The following is a 20,474-nucleotide window of genomic DNA, read 5'->3' as shown; positions in this document are numbered from 1 at the left end:
ATAAATACAAATAAATCTGGAGTAAATAGCTGTTCATTAAAAACACAAACCTTGGAAGAATTCATCAGCAGCCATAAGTGAATTTGAACAATAAATTACATCTGTTAAATTACTGACACCCTGGTATGAGTAGTGTTCGAAATGCTGGAAAGGCTTTTTAATCAAACCTTTCATCAAATAGATCAGCAAAATGTTCAAGTTGTGACTGAAAGGAGAAAAATCTACAGCACAGTCATAAAATAACATTTAACGACTGAAGACTATCAAAATTTAAACCTAAGAATTTTTTTTCTGTTCAGATTTTTGTTGTATTTATTTACCTTAATGCGTAACTTGTTTCTGCTTACACCCTTTTTACTATTTTACAATGACCAAACCTTTTATTTTCACATTTAGAGCAGGCACAAAACAAGCTGCAGAGTGTATACGTTTAGTGGCGACTCCTGCTGCACACGTACAGCCAGAGGGTTTTATTAGTAACAGGAGAAACGACACAAGAAGTGTTTGTTTTAGTATTTTGTCGTACAAGCTGTTGAGCTCATAGCATGCCAGCAAATTAATATCTGCAGACTAAAACGGGTCAGATAAATGAGGACGCTTCTTTTATTTTAGCGAGAAGAGATCATCTATAACTACAGAACAATTTATCTACATAGAGGTGAAAAATTACAAGAATGTTTTGAGTCTCTGCTTATATTTGTTTGGTTTTGATAAGTGATAAAAATCATTTACAAACAGATAATTGTCCACTGATCAGGATATTAACTGATCATGCTGTAAATAAATAACCAACAACACAAAAAAACACTATTATTAATAAGACAAGCTGAATTTGAAGGTAATTTTTATGCCAGATGCAGGCTGAGATGATGTTTTTTTTTATGTTTTCAGGTAACGTGCAGCCTCTGTAGTCCGTAGCTGTAAAATCTTCGGGCAGTTTCTAACGGAGGCCAAAAGCACAGCAGCGTATTTAAGTCAAACTCCTAGGGCACTTTTAGAAACACCCAGAGAGTTTTCCACCCTCGTCCCGATGCACTAGAGGAGGGAGTGTGTGCCCCAGCCGAGTCGCTCTCAACTCATTTTAGTATCTGCGGTTCCTGTTGATCCATGAAATGTCCTGTCTCTAGTGACGTTTCATATTTACTAATGTATTCCCTCAGTATGGAGCCCTCCTCTTTCCGGTGTTTAGGAGGAGGATGGGGTTATAAATAATACTGCCTGTCGACAAGGAGGAATCCACCAGAAACAGAGGAACTTCATGCATGCATGGGCATCTCACCCTCAGCTCACCACACCATTAAAATAAGACTTTTTGGGGGGTTTTTTTTGCTTGTTTGTTCTACAGAAACTAGAGCTTTGTTGTGGCTTTTTGGCATCTTTCTATAAAAAAATACTTAAAGCATCTTTTCTTTCATTCATTATTTAATATAGTTTAATACATATCTATCTGTAAGAATGTTCTGTTGTTATCAAACATTATTCAGTCATAGGTTAGAACATTCCTAATATATTCTATGAGACAAATAAAATTTCACGAGGAGATAATTAGTTTTGTTGTATTAAAAGTCTTGGATTTCTCACATCATTTCCAAGTAATCTTTCTGTGGTTTGAATCAAGACATTTATCACATCATCCCACATGTTTACTGTCAGAGGACAAAATGCTCAGAAACCGAATCATAAAAACATCACTCCACCTTTATCTGCTGCTCAGGTCTTCCTCTGAAAAAAAACACAAAATCCATCTATTAGTAACTAACCTGTATGCAGCTAAAACTATAAAATATAAATTAATAATTCTAAAATACTCCTATCAAACATCTGTAGACATGTTTCTGTAAACATTATCCATAATTACAAAGAAAACGTGATTATTTTTGTTGGTTTCCATATTTAAAAACTGAAAAAATATATATTTTTGAGCTAACACGTTCAGAGTAACATTTTATCTGTTGCTTCTAAGCTTCGGAACAAAATTGTTATATAATACACTTTTATTTTTCTCCCATAATGAGTCACGATACTTCATAAAAGCACAGTTTTAGAATCACAATGAGAAACATTTGAGTCGTTTCTAAAAGCCTTCGTGTCAAACAAAAAGCACCTGGCAGTCTCCGAGCTGCTTTTCTGTTAATGTGACTTTACAAAACTCAAGCTTATGTGAAATCTGGTTCTATATATTTATAAAGTATAACGTGAGCGGGTGTTGGAACAAAGTAAATGTATTAATGTACATTTTATTTAAAAATGTAGGCTGTTTTTGTTTTTAACTGCATGCAGTGGCAGATATTTTGTTTCTTATCATCTGGTTTGTCAGAAATGAAATATTTGGGGTAATTCCTGAAATGTTTTTATTTTATTTAATTCTATAGAACCTCTTAAGAACAACTTTTAAAACTTTTAGTTAGATTTATTTTTGCATGTCTTGTGGTTTAGCTGCACCTGATTTCTAGCTACTGGCTAAATCTCCTTGCTCCACCACTGCCAATTTGGGACAGAGAACCGCAGCCTCGGCCAGACAGTTAACTCAGAGGTTTTAAGTGTCACTTCCAGCCGCTGCAGCTGATGTGTTTCCAGGTGCGGGACTCAGACGAGCACCTGGATGGTAGTCTCAGTCCCGGTGGCATTCTGGTTGAGGAGACTAAAAGGCAGGCAGCTTATCCCTTGTTCTGGCAGGGCACCTGAGTAAGATTCTTTTTTCTCAATTCTCCCCAGACACACCATCCTGAGAAGCCACTTTTTCCTACCACAGGAAGCCCAAGAGAACACTATAGGTAGCAGTCTGACAGGCAAACTGAACCCTGGCCTTTTATATCCTGCCAGGTTTGAGAAGTTGGACATCACCCCTAAAAGCGCCCAGAAGATTAAGCCCGTTCTGGAGCGCTGGATGGCCGAGGCTGAAGCCCGCCACCGATCCGGCATGCAGAACCTGACTGAGTTTATCGGCAGCGAGCCTTCGAAAAAGCGCAAGCGGAGGACCTCTTTCACGCCGCAGGCGCTCGAGATCCTCAACAGCCACTTTGAGAAGAACACGCACCCCTCCGGACAGGAAATGACGGAAATCGCTGAGAAACTGAACTATGACAGGGAGGTGGTGCGCGTGTGGTTCTGCAACAAGAGGCAAGCTTTGAAAAACACAATAAAGCGCTTGAAACAGCCCGACCTCGGCATGGCTGCACCAATGGACCCTCTCACTGATTCTCTAGAGGAGCTCCCAAAATGAGCGGGCTCTCGTATATAAAAGAGAAAAAAAAAATGAAAAGAAAAACAGTGGAGTGGAAAAGTGGCAGCCATTAAAACCAACAACGGTGGATGGACTTCTCCTGAAACTGAAACATGTTTCCAAGTCGTCTGGACGGACAGTTTGCAAACAGAAGCTATGTGTTGTCAGTGTGATTCTGTAAATGACCTTGGCGAAACCAAAAACACGAAAAAGAGATTAATATGTGAGAATTATGTACAAACATACGGTGTGCTGTTTTAAAGAGTTTTAGATTCTGGACTTTCAAACCAGACCGTCTCCCTTAATTTTGGTTCCCACCAGGAGGGATTTAGTAAAGAGAACATACCAAATCGAAACACTATTTACCAAAGTCTGTTGCATCTAAGAATAATTTTGTAATGTAAATGTGCTCTAAATTTTTACATTTGTACTGGCAAAATCTAAGCTATATGTGTGAGTGTGAGTATACATTTTAAATTTCTCTCTATTGCTTTTTTTTTTTTTTTATTGTTTGAATGTAAATATTTAAAAAAGGAAAGAAAAAAAAACAGTCGAATCACACTGATAAACGTTTTGGGGAAAAAAAAAAGAACCTTCGCTGTTAAACAATTGCATTTTCTTGTTGTGTTTCATCTATAAATATTTTCAATCACGGTGTAACTTTGTACAACTTTTACAGGTATTTATTGATAACTTCATGAGATTGTTACAGATCAGAGGAAGGAAGGAAGGAAAAAAAACGAGGACTTTTCCACGCGGTGAAAACGTGTCGAAGTCCACCGCAGCTTTGCTTCGAGCTACTGTGTCATTCTGTTGCCAAAGCCTGATAGCCAAAGAACACACAAAAACTTCAGCTCAAGGACTGGGGGGGAGATTTTATCCTTTTTTTTAAAAATAATATTATTATTGCTTTAATCACACAACTTTCTGCCCCGTTTTTTAAAAATGTTTTACAATGTGTTGAGGAAAGAAAAAAAAAAGAAAAGAAAAATATGTCAAACAGCTTCATCGGCGCACTCTGTAACTTTTATTTTTCATCACAAGCACACGTGTAATGTCTTTTTGTCTCTGCCTGCTTCAGCTCAAACCACATGAAGAAAGATTTATTTATCGGCCCAAAATGTGTACAACAAGACTGGATAATTAACACTTTAAGCCTTTAAATTGGACACTAAAATTGACTGATAGTGAATCGTTTTTTCGACCGAACCACAGAGCTGATTCCAATTCAGCTGTTTTTATAACCTGAATATCTCACGCAAGGTGTGTTCTTTTCAAAGAAGTTTTCTTTCCCTTATATCCTGCACTCCTTTCAGCCAAGTGAAGGTCACATATGTTGCATTAAGTTTTTATTTCAGCTCCGAGAACTGCTTTCTTTCCTTCAAGATGTTCTAATTTAAACGGTTACCCTCAAGGGTTTGTATTTTTTTCTTTTTATAAATACTTTCATTTGAATAAGGAGTTCTGGAAATCTTTAAATCCTCTGATAGCTCAAGCGATTCGCTCCTCCTTCGTGTGCGCTAAAGTTTTACTTTTGCTCGACATTTTCTTGTGAGGAACGTCACTTTTTTCAGTCTCAGTCCGTCACTGTGAATGTTTTCCTCTCACAGACCCCTCACAGGAGAGAAAAAGAGGTGAATGTTGAGAATAAGTGTCACATGTCACAATGAGTGAACTTAATTTGAAGTGAGGTGAAATTTGATGCGATTTATTCAGAATCAAGTGTCGACTTGATGCATATCTTTCCATGTCACATTGGTTATCTCGACTTTTCTCTTCCCGCCCTGTATGCTCATGTGTTCTTCTCCCTCCCGCCGCCCGCCTGGAAATCCTTCAGCTGCACTGTAAATGTTAGGAAAACACATCGGGAATGCTTCAGGTGTCGGCGTTTTTTAAAAAAGCCAGCCACACATCACGGTGAATTTTAGCTAAACCCTTCATTTCCGCCGACAGATTTTTACCTGTTTTTTTTTTATTTTTTTATTTTATTGTCATTGTGGGTAACAAACCATTTCAGGCACAGGGGTTTTTGTTTTTTTTTTTTGGTCAAGCAGGACTACGAATCTGCAGCGATCTAAGAAACCAGCGAGTGGATCAGTTCTGAGGCTCAACAATGAAGCTGTAACCAAAACCAAAAAGTATTTAAAGAAGACACAGAAAGGAGTTTTGCCTTCGCTCAACTTTTTAATGCTGGACCAAAGCTCTATAGTTATGCACATTGTACAGAGACAGAGATTCAAGTTGTTGACAATCTTTAATAACGCGAGCGGAAAGGAATTGAAATAAACGGTAGTTCATCCAAGGTTTACCTCAGTACTGTTCACACAGATGTTCTGCAAGCAGCTGCAGGTCGGAGGAGCGTGACTCTGCTCCGCGTCGATGTTCACTCCTGACGTCGGGGGAAGGTTTGGGTTTCCTTTAGGTTCCTTCACGCCACGCTGTCGTGTCGAGGCGACACGTCTGTTTTCTTCTTATTATTGTCGGATTATTTCTGTGTCCTGTAAAGTTCCACTCTTGAGTTCTCACAGCCTGTTGACATGCGTAGAAGACAAAAAGAAAAAGGAAAAAAAAAAATCACAGTAGTGTTGCTCTTAACTCAATCGGTTTGTCTGTCACCTAAAAAGAAAAATAAAAGCATTTTGTGAAATTTTACCAACACAGAAAAATTGATTTGAAGTTTTGTTAATAGTCAAAGAACCAGAAACCAAAGCTGAGGAACCTGCAGAGGTGTGTTTTTATTTATTCGTTTCCTTTTTTTTTCCTTTTTATCAGACTAAAAAACTGTACCTAATCTATAGAGCAATATCTGTTTGGTTGGTTAAGCAGCACTTTGTGTATTTCTTAAAAAAAAAAAAAAAAAGAGGAAAGAAAGACAAAAATGAATCGCTTCAAGTCTGTCATTGATTTGTACCATAATTAGTAATAAACAATTGTTTGACATGAAATATGGACTGGGTTTTCAGTGGAATTACTTTTTCTGAGCCAAAAAATGAATTTTCTGCTAATTCATACAAAAACAACGAAAACTTTTGTTTTTATTATATTTATATAGACCGATCCCCGGCACGAACGCTGAGCGCTAACGGACGTTGCAAGATTTTGGTTTAAAGCTTCGGCCTGCAAACATTATGCTGGTTCCAATGATAAATATGAGGTTAGAGAAACAATGACTGCTGTTCTCAGGTAGTCATATTAACTGCAAAGGTAAAAAAAAAACAAATTCAGTAACTCTCATACTGCAGTATTTTTCAAATAGCCTATATACTGCATGACAACAACACATTAAAAAAACTTTATAAATTCTGTTTTTGGTTTTTGGTTTTGGTGTGGCACCCCAGGATTAACAGTGGCCCCCACCGGGCCAGCCCTTGTGAAAACCTTCTTTAGAGTCGCCCCTGCTCAAAACAGTTGCCGTCATTAAATAAAGCTCCACTTTATTTTTATCTTCTGAACTAATTCTCCTGATATAATCAGAAGCTTATGAGCGGCGACAAAAAGCAGATAATCCCAGCGACTGTAAGTTAGCTATTATTGGTGTTTTTAAAAATAAGTAAAGTGTTCAACACTGAGCATTTATTCCACTGCTTTAGTTAAGTTAGGTCAAACTGAAATTAGCCAGCTTGTTTTCGATTGTTTACCCGTAGATGCGGGTGACCAGGCCTGAGAGGATGGCTCTCGGTGTGACAGGCGTAACGTTTTTAAGTGCAGGAGAAACACTGTAAACATGGATCAAATGCACCTTAACTTGGAGCTGTCCTTCCTGCTTCCCCTGGGGACAGGAAATAAACGAACAGGAGTGCCGCAAACTGTGCAGATTGTATCGCAAAGAGGAGAAATTACAGCTCAATTACAGTCATTCCACTTCTGGTACAGGTCTGCAGTCAGGATGGTGGAGGGGGCCTGAAAGTTGCATTCAGACACGTTTAGGTTAAAAGAGACACGGTGTTTGTCATGGTTATTGGTATTTGTGTAAGCTTCTGTTTGTTTCTGGTTTTCTGTTTTTTTCTGTGTTCATGTGTGCTGTCACTATTCACTCCTCCCCAGTCACTCTTTTGCCCTTGATTATCTGCCACGCCCATCTCCACCTGTATGTCATTGTAATCACTCACCTGTGCCCACTTCCCATATTATCCCCTGTGCATATAACCTGGTCATTTTCTCCACCACCCCGCTGGATCATTGTTGTTGTTGTCGTGTTTTCTTGTTCTGCTCCTTGCCCTACCCTGCCATGCCCAGTTCCTTTGTTTGGTCTTCGTATTAGTTGTTTTTTGCTGCCACGTCAGCTCTTTTGTTTATCTGTTTGTTTTAGTTAATAAACTAGTTTCCTTTTTAAGTTGAGTCTGGGTTCGCCGCCATAGTCCCACCCCTCCTGACAGTGTTATATTCTCTGTACTTCCTTTTAGCATGGATAACACGTCCCAGATTGTCTCCCAGATCCTCTGTCCCACAGCCGGGTGGTCCGTGGTTAAAGGCCTCACGCAGGACGTCCAGCAGCGTTGCTGCTTTGCATCTGATCTATCAGTGCTCTGAGCACGTACGCTGAATGACTCTCAGCTACTACCACACCAAAGTTCAGCTCAGTGTTTGTCAAACCAACTGCGTTAGAACCATTTTTTGTGTTTTCTATGGTTGATTAATAGAATTTGGTTGACTCCAAAGGTGAGTCGGTGGTAGATGGGCATCCAGTTGTAACTTTCTGAGAGTTTCATTGAAATTTAGCCAGTGGTTCATGAGATATTTCGCTAACAGACCCAGACAAAGACATTATTTGCCTTAATCATGTGACCGTAAATCTGCTGAATTTTATTACATCTCAAACCACAGGACCAGCTTTCAGCAGCATCAGTTGTTTTTGTTTTCCTTTGAGGCGACGCTCAAGTTCATTAAATCCGATTTTTCAGCTGCGCAGTCCGACCGATCGCTCGTGCAGCCATTTGAAGTCCTTTAACGAGACAACGCGATTTTATTTATTTGTTGTTGTTTTGTTTTTTTTTTCTTTTTTTTTTTTTTTTTTTTTAAAGCCATTTATTCAGATTTCATGGGGTCATTAGAAAAGAATGCATGTCGGGCTTTTGCTTCTCATCAAAGCTTCATGCGTTGGCTTCACCAAATAACAACAAGACAAGTGTACAGAAGAAGATGCGTATAAATAAACAAGGAGAAAGCCTTTTGAAACTAAACTCAAAAGTTTGATACGGCTTCCCTGTCCGTGATGCCTTTGAAAAACGGGCAGGCTGCTGAAAAAGAAAATAGTAAATAAATAAATAACAATAATAAAAAGCACAGAGAACATAAATTATTAACATTAGACTGAAAACTGATGTTGAAGATGTTTCTTCGTCTTCCCTTTCAGCTCTCCCTGCTTCCCCCTCCCCTTCATTTCAAAACGCCGGATGTATTTCGGAGTCGACGGCTGAGGCGTACGTGGCTCCAGCAGAGTTATTTGATATTCTTTTGTTTTCTCGCCGCACCATTTTCATTGTTTTTACCCATTAACGGTGTAATTGTGCAGATGCAGCTCCTGACCCACATCTGTTTGTGTTCCGAGGCTGATAAAAAGTTTTACTTTCACGCAGGTCTGACGGAGCGAAAACGTTCGAAAATCCGCTCGGAATGAGTCGTGCTGCTGCAAAGTTTTCCGATTTGTGCAGAATTTAAAGTTTCATCTTGGCCTAACGAGAGGTGTGCTGAATGAAAAATAAATAAGTAAAAGTTTAATCCTGTTTATTTGTATTTTTTTTGGATGCTTTTCATACTTGTCCAAATGCGCCGAGCTTTAACTATGACAAGACATCTTAAACACCTGAAATATTTTTGTATTAATTGATCAAAGGAATTGAATTTCTGCAAAGAATTTCCTCAAATTAACAAAGTATTTCAGACTCTAAAATGATCAAGATCTGCGGCGAACGAACGGCACTTATTGATCCCTCGTGGAATGTATGATCACCTTTCAGACAGTTAAATGAAAAAATGAATACAAAGTTTGTTTTTCCTCTCTTTTATGGCCGTAGCAAATCATAAAACATGAAACTAAAATGACACAGATGGAAACAAAAGTTCAAAAGCTGGAGAAAAAAAAAAAAGCCAAAAGAGATTGAATAGAGGTAATCAAACAGCTACAATAAAAATGTTATGATCACAATAAGAACAAAAATGAAAAGTTAAATAACAAATACAAGTCACATTTTTGTTTTCAAGTATGTACATAAGAAAAAATATTAGGACAAAATGAATAACTTCATTTTTGCAGTGACAAGTTTTGGGTTAAATTCGAGAACTTTGTGCTTCCAAATGTTCAAACGCCACAGTAAGAAACATTACTGTGAACTGTAGTTTAAAAATATTTCCTAAAAATGAAACAAACTAAGGTTTTATTGTTAGATTTAAGTGATATTATCCTGAAACTGACCACATTCAGAGTTCACACAAAGCTGAAAACTGATGTTAAACGGTCGAATTACTCTGGAGCAGAAATCTAACAAGTTAAAAAAAAAAAAACTTGATATACTTAAAAAATATCTGCTTTACAACAACAATAAAGACACATTAATTCCAACAACACCCATCAGAAAAACACATGCAGTAAATCCTGACCAAACAAATGAAATCTATAAGAAGTTGACATGTGAAACATGTTAAATTAACATGACACACAGAGCACGTTTGCTTGTTTTTTTATGTGATTTTGGACCATTTTTAACGCCTCATTTGATCAAATGTGAAAACATGTTAAGTTCATGTGTTTTTTTCTGTCTTTTTGCACATCACGTTCTGCACATGCAAACAGCTGAATGTGTTGCTGACATTAAAACGACAGATTTGTTCAAGTTTTCTGAACAAAGTAAAGCCTGTCCGTGCTCTGGGCGTTCTCTCCTCTGTTCTTGTTGAATAAAGTTGGTTGAATAAATCATAAAAGATGCTTCAGGTTTCTGGTTTTTGTTAAGTTTATCTCGGCTTTTGTGTTGATTTTTTTTATTTATTTTCAGTCTGTTTTCTAGTTCATTAGTTTTCGTCCTTGATTTGATTTTTAGGATTTTGCACGTTATGAAGTCTTTGTTTGGGCTTGTTACAGTCCTTCATGCTTGTTTGTCCTTCATTATAGTGCCTGGATTGTCTTTCTAAAAACTCTAAAGCTAGATTACAGGAAGATAAAAACAAGAAGAAACAGTCCTGTTCAGAGGTCAGACAGTTTCTGTGTGTTAATTTACAAAATAAGGAGTTTTAATTTATTTTACAGCTCAGGAAGAACAGATAAACTGAAACAAATAAAGTACTGATTACCACCATGCATGTTTTATTCTGCATTGTTCTAATCCTGATCTTAAAGAACGGGACAAACACTATAACTGTCATAAAATCACAACATCATCTATAGGTTAAAACACTCACTGCTTGTAAACGTGAAAACAACAAGATGATTTAAAAATACTATTATCACCACATTTCCATTAGGCAACATATTTTAAATACATTATCCAAGCTGCTGAGCTGATTGGACACTTCCAGTAAATTCTGATTACCTGGAAGTGTAAAAATACTCATTGCAAACTGGGAACTCAAACATTAAACGGTTCTTCTGAAATCCATCAAATAGTGCAGTTTGAAAGAGTTTACTCCAGTAGTTTTCCAGATATATTAGTATACAATTCTGAAATGCAGGTCCACACTCAATGTAAACAAAGCACTTTTAGCTGCATATTTTGGTCAACAGATCTGAGCGTAAATACGCACCAGTACATCAAAACTGTCAGGCTTCTTGCTCCCATGTGGCTCCTCCACGAACGTCTCCATTGTTGACCTGTTTCCAGTCACTTCGGCTGTTTTTGTAGGTAAAAAAAACATCCGGCCACACGTTTAGCTTCCTATGTCCTGATGTAGGGACACATTAACCAACAATATGAGAAGTGTAAACACAGCGTTTTTAAGAAGTTCAGACTCAGAAGGACAGACAGGAGGCTTGTACACAGGAAGTTTAGTTAAAACTCCAAACTTAAAGCAGTTTCTTGGAAACCCTACATTTTCTTTGTTAGTAATCAGAGATATAAGAGCTACAGTAGTTTGAGGGTTGGAAAAAAAGAAAAAAAGCTTTTGTGATGTTTGCCGAAAAGCAGTAAAGACAAGTTTTGATCTCTGGATCTTTGTGATTGTTCTTTTTTTTTATTTTTGTTTTGTTTTTATTCCTTCTGAACCTGGAGCAGCTGAGCTCACTTTAAAACCGATTTAAACTCCACTTTTTCGTGCCCCTCTACCTCCCCGTGTTTTCCTCGAAGACCCCGAACGCCTGACTTGTAGAAATAAAACATTTCTGTTTCAACCTGCAGCCACCTGAAATTGTCCTGAGAGGGATGGGGAAGGAGGCCGAGTAGAAATATAATGACACGTCGGCGCTCCAAATGGATTATGTTTCAATATCAGTCAGGACACAGGAACGGAGGGGGGTGGAGGAGGAGAGTGCATGTGTTGGATGCAGATGGTTTTAAATTGCTGCCTTTGTTTTCCATCAGGCATGAAGCATTCACTTCCCTTATCTTTCAGACAATGCGCGGTGGCTTGATGTTCTGGGTAAATGAACTGTCTGTACATCCCTCACCCGCCGCTCCTCCGCCTTCTTGTTTTCACTTCCTCCTCAGGCTTGAGATGCTGCAGCTCCGTCTGCGGAGCCCGAGCTGCTCAGGCGTCCCCCACTTTGCTGCTCTGCACACCCGGATGCCTCTGGGGGTGCAATTACCAATCCTCACATGCAATCCAGGTCGGCCATGCATATGATCCCCTTTGCTTTTCACTGTTGTTTCTGTGTTTTATGCCTTTTCTTTTTTTTTTCCAGCGTTATTAGCAATGACACACTGTGATGTATTCGCAGGTAGAGGAGTTAATAGCCTGGGTCTTTACCGAGACACCTGTCTGACTTGAGCGGCTGATTGCATCGGACCATAGTCCATTTAACTCTGCAGCAGCCCAGGTTTTCCAGGCACGTCTTTAGGGTGTGATGTCTTGTTTTCTGGTTACCCGTGCAGAAATCCTCCCTCCTCTCCCTTCACAACAAAACACACGAGACGCTGCGCACCTGTCTCATAAAAGAGTCAATGAAGAAAACAATCTGGATTTTAAAGTTTCCATCCAGCTTCTTGACGCTGGCTCTGAAGTGCAGCCACTCGTACGAGACAACCACGGGCCTGCGCTCAACCAACAATCTGTTCACCTAAATCACCACGAACCTTGAGGCTCCATGAAATGTTTGGCCTGAGCTCCAGTGTTCCCAGTTTAAATGAGCTCCTGGACAGTTCTGTTCTAAGTTAGGAAAATGCATTTAGTCTTATGTTAGAGATGTTTTTAGCATGAGGGTTTCATTAATCAGAGCGCATTTTAGAGGATAAAAATACAACCTGAGGCTCTGAAGCAACCCTTGAACTCTGACCATTTGGCCCTCGATGCCCTTAAACTAAGACCAGCTTTAAAATAAATCAATAAAAAAACAACTTTTCAGTAATGAGTTATGAAGCTAAAGCAAACACAAACTAAACAGCTTGGAGAGTCTTTTTCCAGACATTTTAAACTCAACTTTTGATTTCTAGGTTAGCTGTGCTGCTGGAATAAGAAGAAAAAGGGAACATTTTGTAAAGCTTTGTCTCTAAATATAAATTAATTTTGCAAGTGTCAGTTTACGACTCTTGCCAGGTGAGTATTTTTGTATTCAAGGGGTCCAACGCAAAAACAAATTTCTGGATCAAAGCTGAAAACTGTGACTAAATTTCTCATTGGAAAAGGCGAAGTCTTAAAATACATAACTACCTGGAAGAACTCTCTCAGCTACTACCACGTCAAATTTTAGCTCAATATCTACAAAACTGACTGAATTAAAGCCATTTTTGTGTTGGCTAATGTTGATTAACTGTGGCAACCATCTTGGACTGGTTTGCCTCCAAACACTACTCAGCTGTAGACGTACATCCAATACTTCTTTTGTGAAAGTTTCATTAAAATCCATCCAGTAGTTCTTGAGATATTTTGCTAACAGATAAACAGTGCCGATAACAAATAGTTAATGGCTTTATTTAAAACAAAGACCTGGCGTGATCTGTTAATGCTCAGAATATGTTGGGGTTCATTTTCAGCCTCTACCATGCTAAATTTTAGGTCGACATCTGTAAAATTCACCGAGTTGTAGCTATTTTTGTGTTTTTTAAGGTCAGTTGGCTGTGGTGGCCATCTTGAATCAAGTTAACTCCAAAAGTTAACCAGTTGTTGATGTGTATACAATTAATACTTTCTAAGAGATTTGTTCAAATTTGTCCAGTAGTTCATGGGATATTTTGCTAACAGACAAAAAAAATGCGATGGCTACTTTTCAAAATCACCCAACAGGAACTTTGCAGGAAATTTGGTCTGCAACGGAAGATTAGAAGTTAAAAGCAGCAGATAAAAAGTGAAATAGTTTCCCTCCTGTTAGGTGGGTTTGTAAGCAGTGGCTGAAAAACCTTTTGGCAAAGTGCAACTCTCCTGCACATGGGTCATCCTGGCTTTAAGAGCTGCAGGAAAATAACCGGCCCTGCCCTCCATCATCCTCTCATCCCACTGACCTCTACATAGGGTATAGTATACTTACAGCACATACTGAGAGGGAGAGGGGAGAAAAGAGAATGATTGCATATCTGAAGGCTTTAAGAGAGCGGATGTGAATGGGAGAGGAGTGACATGGTCGGACACATTTTTGCTTTCTTATTAGCGGGGGCTTGTGCGGACACTTTGGGCCCTTTTTATGGGGCCATGATGAAACCCCTCTTCGTACATCTGCGGAAAATGGCCGGGGGGGAAATCACAGATGAGAATCACTCAAAGACAGGGAGATGTCAACAGGCCCATAATGATAGCTGATGGGCCAAGAACACTCTTCCTCTCTTCTATCTCAGCCTTACCTGCCCAAGTTGCACTATCCTTGAAAACATAATTAGAGGTAAAACAGAGAGAGACGGAAGCTTTATCTCTCTGTTTTCTGTAAGCAATGCTCTTTGTTTTATACATCTGGGAGTCCTCTCTTCCTCTGCCCCCCTCCNGATCTCTCTTTCACTTCATGGACAGGAGGAGGAGGAGGAGAGCTCCCTCTGCGAGACGCCAAGGTGCTCCCAGTCCATTGTGCTGCTGGCTGTCAGGTTAAATTAGGGAGTACAGGCTCCGTGAGTGTAAAAAAATCAATACTTGATGGAAGATTGCTCCCCGGAAAATCTGTTTTGATTCTAGGATTAATTCTTGACCAAAGGCTCCTGCAAAATGACATGCCATTAGCCTGAAAATGAACACATTCTGCAGTGGAAATTGGATGGAAATGTGTCAGGTGATTGCCCCGGCTGCTTGTTTTGACTCTTCAAGCGAGGGGACTTGAGGTGTGGCGACCGCGAACCAGGCCTTTCGGGCCGACTCCATTTTCCAGGACAGAGACAACTCCACCGTGGCCTCCGAGTATTCTCAGGGCCATTGTTGTCCAGCAGCCGCAAATGCACTCCGCCAAGGTGAAATGCATTTACCGAGTGTCCACTCTCTCCTGTGTTTTCCATAAAGAACCCCAGAATCTAAAAATGAAACAGAGGTTGTTGTTTTTTTGTTTTTGCCTCTTTCTACTCAACAGTGAGAAAAAAGGTGCCGAGATGCATTATTGATGAGTGAATAATGCGTTTGTCGTGACAGATGACATTTTCTGTTTTGAAAAAACTTAAACAGAAACCTGCAAAGATGCACTGGACAGTGATTTGAGGAGGCAGAGATGAACATTTATTTGTCAGTTTATGTATTTCAGTGATTTCTGACGCTCTAACAGCACTTTTTTATATATATGTATTTCCTTTTGGAAACATACGGCCTCAATTTATTTGTCATTTATTTGTTTTTATTGCTTTGCTGACATCACTACATATACAACATTTATTTGTTTTAAAACACTTTTCTCACAATTGTATATAATAAAACATTTTTACAGTGCACATTTAAAAAAACTGTACTTGATGTTTTTAATCTACATCACTCATTATTTAAAAAATAATATATATATTTGATTTTATCTTTATATATTCCTAATAAACACACACACATGTCACATAATTTGATATTTTATTGTATCTCCATAATATATAATGTATTGTTTTAGACTTTGTGACAGTGTTTAAAAATCATGTTTTTTAAGTTTTGTTCATAACAAAACACAAATCATAAAGTATTGTTTTTATGCTCTTCTCAAAACTATAAAACTATCGAATGTGATGTTAAGTTTTCTTGCAAGCATCATGTGTCTAATAGGAAAATGTTTAGATAAACAAAGTTTATATGAATTAGAAATATATACATTATATTAAAGTGAAACACACATTTTAATATAAAGTAGTAACACAGTCATTATATGGATTAAAAAACAACAACTGAGAAATAAATTTAAATAATAAATACATGCAGGATGGTGATGATGATGATGATGTGCTGCAGGGTCACATGAGCCACATCCAGTTTTAAAGTGAGGCTTCAGCGCCCCCTGCTGGTTTTATCTATTACTCCATCCTAAAATAAAATACTTTGAATTGAATATTTAAACTCTATAAAAAGAGGATAAATATCTTTATAAAGAGTTGAACACGTTACCAGCTGTTCTGGAAACATGTCAGTGAAATGTAAGAATGGATGCATAAAAATAAATTAAATAAAGTTGACAATACAAAGTATGGACTGTCTTTGTTTGCAGTGTTTATTTGGTGTTGTTGTTGTTGATGTTTCAGTATTTAATTTTGTCACTTTTAGAGCCTTCTTTAAAAGGCATTTCTAATGAGATTTAGTGTTTATTGAAAAATACAAGAAGACTATCTATCTTTTGGACTTCTGCAGGAATTTGTTTTAGAAATACAAACTAACAGGGTATTTCTGTTTATGGCCTATATATTTTCTAATTACCCTTTTAAAAATGAACTAATTCAATCAGTTTCATTAATTAATTTGAGGTGTGTTCAAAAAATGTTAAGCCGTTAAATTAAATTGTCTAGATTTTCCTTTTATCTATGATTTGTTTTTTTGTTTGTTTTTTTATTAGCCTATTTGTTTATGCGAATTGAGATCGTTTTAGGTACGGCACCTATAAAATAATCTGTGCATGATATTAGTTCATCAATTCACAGTATTGTCGAATTAGTTAAATTGGTTACCTTTGTGCATAAAATTAGCTTTAATGTATTAAAATTCAAGGTAGTATTTCAAACTAACTCTACTTGGTGCAGTAAAGTTACAAATAAACCAGTTTTTCATTTTAAAAAATCATTTATCAACATCCGGTTTTAGAACTGGAGGACTCCAGCAAGTCGTCGCGGGTTGATGACGTCACGTCCCTGTTTAGAAGCTGCTGCTGAGGCAGTTAGCCGCTACATCTGTGGACGTTCAGACGCGTTCAGGGTTGATTTTTTTTATTATTATTATAAACTCATGATGTCTTGGGTCAAAGCTGTGCCGTCCGGAGGTGAAGATGTGTTCGACGAGAACGCGGATGAGCTTCACTTACAAAGCAAAGAGTGGATGTCCAACATGAAGAAACGCGTCATGGTAAAGTTCAGCCTCAGTCTCCGGCCATCATGTGTTCTGCTTTAACTAAACTCTCAGCTGTAATAACAATGAGTGCTCTGCTGGTTTGGTGGACAGGACGGGTACGTGGACGGAGTTGGCGCCGGGGAGGAGGCCTCTCTGCAGGTGGGGTTCAACCTGGGCTTCAGAGAAGGAGCAGCAAAGACTGTGGCTGTGGGTCGACTCAGAGGAATCATCAGGTAAAAAGGTTTCTCCGCACACAGGTCACGGCCTGTGTTTCACCTCCACGTTCACATGGAAGGACTGTAGAGCTTAGTGACATCCCTCACTTCACTTTAAACCACATTAATAAACACATCTTATGTTTACTTTTTAAAAAGCAGCTTAGTTAAACTACCAGAAAGCCTAGTTTATATATTCCTCTGTGATTTGACTCAGTCATGGTATCTTATTTCAATATGTTTCCATGTATTTAAACACAACACCCTCTAAAAAATAAGTTAATACAACAGATGTTGTTTGGCTAAGGTTTATTTGGTTTAGTTACTGTAAAATAAATCATGGTAATTATTGTTACCATAGAGTCCATATTGATGTTTACTTCATATGTTTTGTGTGTTACAGTGATGCGTAGAGTCAAAGCCTCTTTCTTGTTCAGAAACATCCTGACTCTGTTTTGTCCTGACAATAATTGTCAGTCCTAGTCAGTTCTCTGTGTTATTGTCTGTAACGCTGTTGCCTCTCTCAGCGCTGTATGGTGCTGGTTCCATATCCACCATCCAGAAGAGCCCGTCCCAGCCTCGGTGACCGACCTCCTGCAGCGGGTAACGCAGCACGAAGACCTAATCATGGACGGCATCCAGCGGACTTTGGAGAACCCTCCTTTGAGCGTGAGCGACGTCTCGGAGAGCATGGAGGACCTGGAGGTGGAGCGGGCAGACCCAGGCTGCGGTGGGGAGAGCTGCAACGAGCCGGACTGCTGCAGGAGTGGACAGAAAATGGACGTGGATGGTCCTCGGCCGCCACCAAACAGTCTCTCAGAGTCCAGCGGCTGCTCCTCCGGCCCACACAGAGGTCTAGAATTGCTGCTGCAGCGCTGTACGGACATAGTGTCAGAGCTGGGACTGCCACAGGAGCTGATCGCTCACATACAGGAGCTGAGGAACATCTAATGATTGGGCGATCGCCGCAAATATCATTGTCAACAGGGCTTGAATTGTGGCACCAACAAGTTTTAGTGTCACGTTTATACACAGGAAGATATTCGATGTATATATTGTAAAATATTTTGTATTTACAGCTTCAGAAGAACATTTAAAATATAATTGAAAATAAATCTGTAATTTCATTACTATCATCTTGTCTTTTGATATCAGTCACGGTGTCGTAATGTTTTACATCCTTATAAAAAAGGTAGGATATTGATCGTGAGACAAACAAATAATATAGCAAGGTACTGAAATGATAAATGGATCAACAGTGTCAGGAAGTCATGTTCTTAAGAAATAGGAGAATAACCTGAGAGATGCATCAAATCTTAATTCATGTTCAGCAGTGGTTCTAAATCAAATTTCTACTGTATTAAAAAACGTGAACCCGACTATATTTCTCAAGTACATAAAATTTTCTAATAAGCCATTATGCATTTATGACCATTGTTTTTATGTCTTTGTAACAGTTAAAGCTTAACATGCTGTTAACTATTTTTAAAGCTTTTTAGATTTCCTCAAGATGCCCACAAGAACCACTCATATCTACAGTGAGACAGTTTTTTTGTTGTTTTTTTTAGCTAAAAGCTCGTTTGGAATTAGTCCTAGCTTTTTTTTTCTACATATAGTGAAATTCTCACATCTGCATTATCGCTGATTCGAAAACAAAAGGTTGAGATAGTTGATTTGTGTCCGTAAAAACGTAAACAAATCAGATGTTTTGTTTTTTTCCTAGTAGTGAGGTTTCCGAGGAGTACTCGAACGCCTCAAAGCTGTCGGCGTACACGAGTATGACGTCATGCGCTCGGACCGAGCCGTGACCTGCTGCTCCAGCTAAGCTAGGGGGATCCTCGCGAAACAGATGTTCCGCGCGAGCCGCAGCGAAGAAGGAGAGCCGCTTCCTCTGCGGACTGCTTTTTATCGGCGATTCGGGCGAAACGGGGGCGAAGAAGAGGGGTGGGAACCGGTGCGGCGGCGGCGGTTTCAAGGATTGGACGTCACTCATGTTTAAATTTTAAGTTGTTTTTTTTGTTTTGTTTTTTTTCTCTCCCCCTGTAGCTAGCAGCTGGCTAAAAGACGAGCTCGCGAAAGTGAAACCGAGACCAGAAGCTTCATGCTCGAAAGGTCTGAGAGTTGAACTTCAGACAAACTAAAACAGGGTGAGTTTGTTTCTCATCTCCACCGTTTTCATCCACAGATAAAACGAAATAGTCCGCCGCCACCGGTACAGCTACTTCCTATTTATTGTGTTCATGTTATCGACGGGGCGTAGCTTTTATCAGATAAACCTATGTTTTTGCTCGTTTACCAGAGTGGAAAATGCTCTTTATTTGTTTGTCGTGAGTGTCCTCCTGCTATGACATGTGGTAAATGTAAAGCTGTAAAGGTGTCTGTAACTTCATATTGTTGTGGTCAGTTTAATTTTTAATTTTAAGACTTTTATTGCTCATTAGCCCATCTTTAATACACCCCACGTCTGCTTATAAGCTCACCCAAGTGCTTATCAGTGGTTTTAGGTGAAAATGTTGGCTCTGCTTGCTGATTAATCCTGTCTACATGCGCAATTAATCAAAAAAATTGAACATACAACCCATATATTCAGTCCCTCGGGTTTGTGTGTTTAAATAGTAGGAAATGGCCACATCACTGTGGAACAGGTTAAGCCTGTTATCATCAGATTTATGACATTTTCTTTTCTATCTTTTGGAGTTCAACCTTCATCGCCTTTTATCTGTTTTATTTTGTTAGCCTTACTGATAACTAGTTTTCTTACAGCTGCACAGCTGTTTACCCCAGTTTGTTATTAGCTCTCTGCATACTTTTGCTTTCAATTTTAATCTTTAATATCAGCAGTGCTGTCACTATTACTTGCTTAATTTAACCGAATGTTTACGCAGTCGTGGATCACAGTCATTCAGGGTTTTATTAGTCAATACAAACAGGGCTATAGCTCAGCCAGTTTGACTATTATTGAGCTCCAGTTTGACTTGGCAGTAGCTGAGAGTCATTCCCATCACATAGGCTGAGGTTTGACTACAACTCAGTCGTTTCTCTGCCTAACGACGCCCTGAACAGTTCCAGTCCTGGTTTAGTAGTTTCGTCAGCCTTCTTGACGCAGACCAGCAACTGGAAGGATCGAAACAGAGCAGCATATTTCCTGACGCCTTCCGACGTGGCGTTTGTTTAAGGAATGAGGAGCGACTCGCTGCTTCAGTCAGGGTTCAGCTGCCAGCGGAGACGTGTGAATCATCACTGTGCTTTCCCCGACCGGAGGTAGACAAATTCAGGTGGTGACTGTATTTTGAGCCACACGGTACATTGTGTTTGTTGTATTGCGTCATGCCTGTTTGTTGTATCACGCCGACGTCCAATTATCTGCCCCCAGGTCTCCGGACGTTCAGCGCCATGATCACTTCCTGAGCCGCAGCTTGAGGTCCTTCATCATGGATTCCTGAAAATCTTCGGCCATCAGTCCCCCTCCCTCCCTCCCCCCC

At 39.1% G+C, this 20,474-nt stretch overlaps 2 protein-coding genes across 4 annotated transcripts in view; both read left to right on the top strand.

The window, feature by feature from the left end:
- pou6f2 (POU class 6 homeobox 2) overlaps nucleotides 1–3,730 on the top strand; it is a 69,953-nt gene extending 66,223 nt beyond the window's left edge. For all 3 annotated transcript variants that reach the window (XM_025003868.2, XM_025003870.2, XM_037973224.1), the window contains one exon: nucleotides 2,716–3,730. In XM_025003868.2, the coding sequence (XP_024859636.1) occupies nucleotides 2,716–3,223 (508 nt within the window). In that variant the 3' untranslated portion in view covers nucleotides 3,224–3,730. The remainder of the gene's footprint in view (nucleotides 1–2,715) is intronic.
- Nucleotides 3,731–16,559: 12,829 nt separating this feature from the next.
- Nucleotides 16,560–18,125, top strand: otulina (OTU deubiquitinase with linear linkage specificity a). Its single transcript, XM_017406456.3, has 3 exons — nucleotides 16,560–16,792; nucleotides 16,889–17,010; nucleotides 17,520–18,125. The coding sequence occupies exons 1-3, from the start codon at nucleotides 16,568–16,570 to the stop codon at nucleotides 17,941–17,943; spliced, it is 771 nt and encodes a 256-aa protein (XP_017261945.2). The 5' UTR covers nucleotides 16,560–16,567; the 3' UTR covers nucleotides 17,944–18,125.
- The last annotated feature ends 2,349 nt before the right edge of the window (nucleotides 18,126–20,474 follow it).

This window comes from Kryptolebias marmoratus, linkage group LG21 (assembly GCF_001649575.2).
Source record: "Kryptolebias marmoratus isolate JLee-2015 linkage group LG21, ASM164957v2, whole genome shotgun sequence".
NCBI lineage: Eukaryota > Metazoa > Chordata > Actinopteri > Cyprinodontiformes > Rivulidae > Kryptolebias > Kryptolebias marmoratus.
Note: the sequence above shows the minus strand (reverse complement) of the source record. Positions and strands in the feature narration are given on the sequence as shown.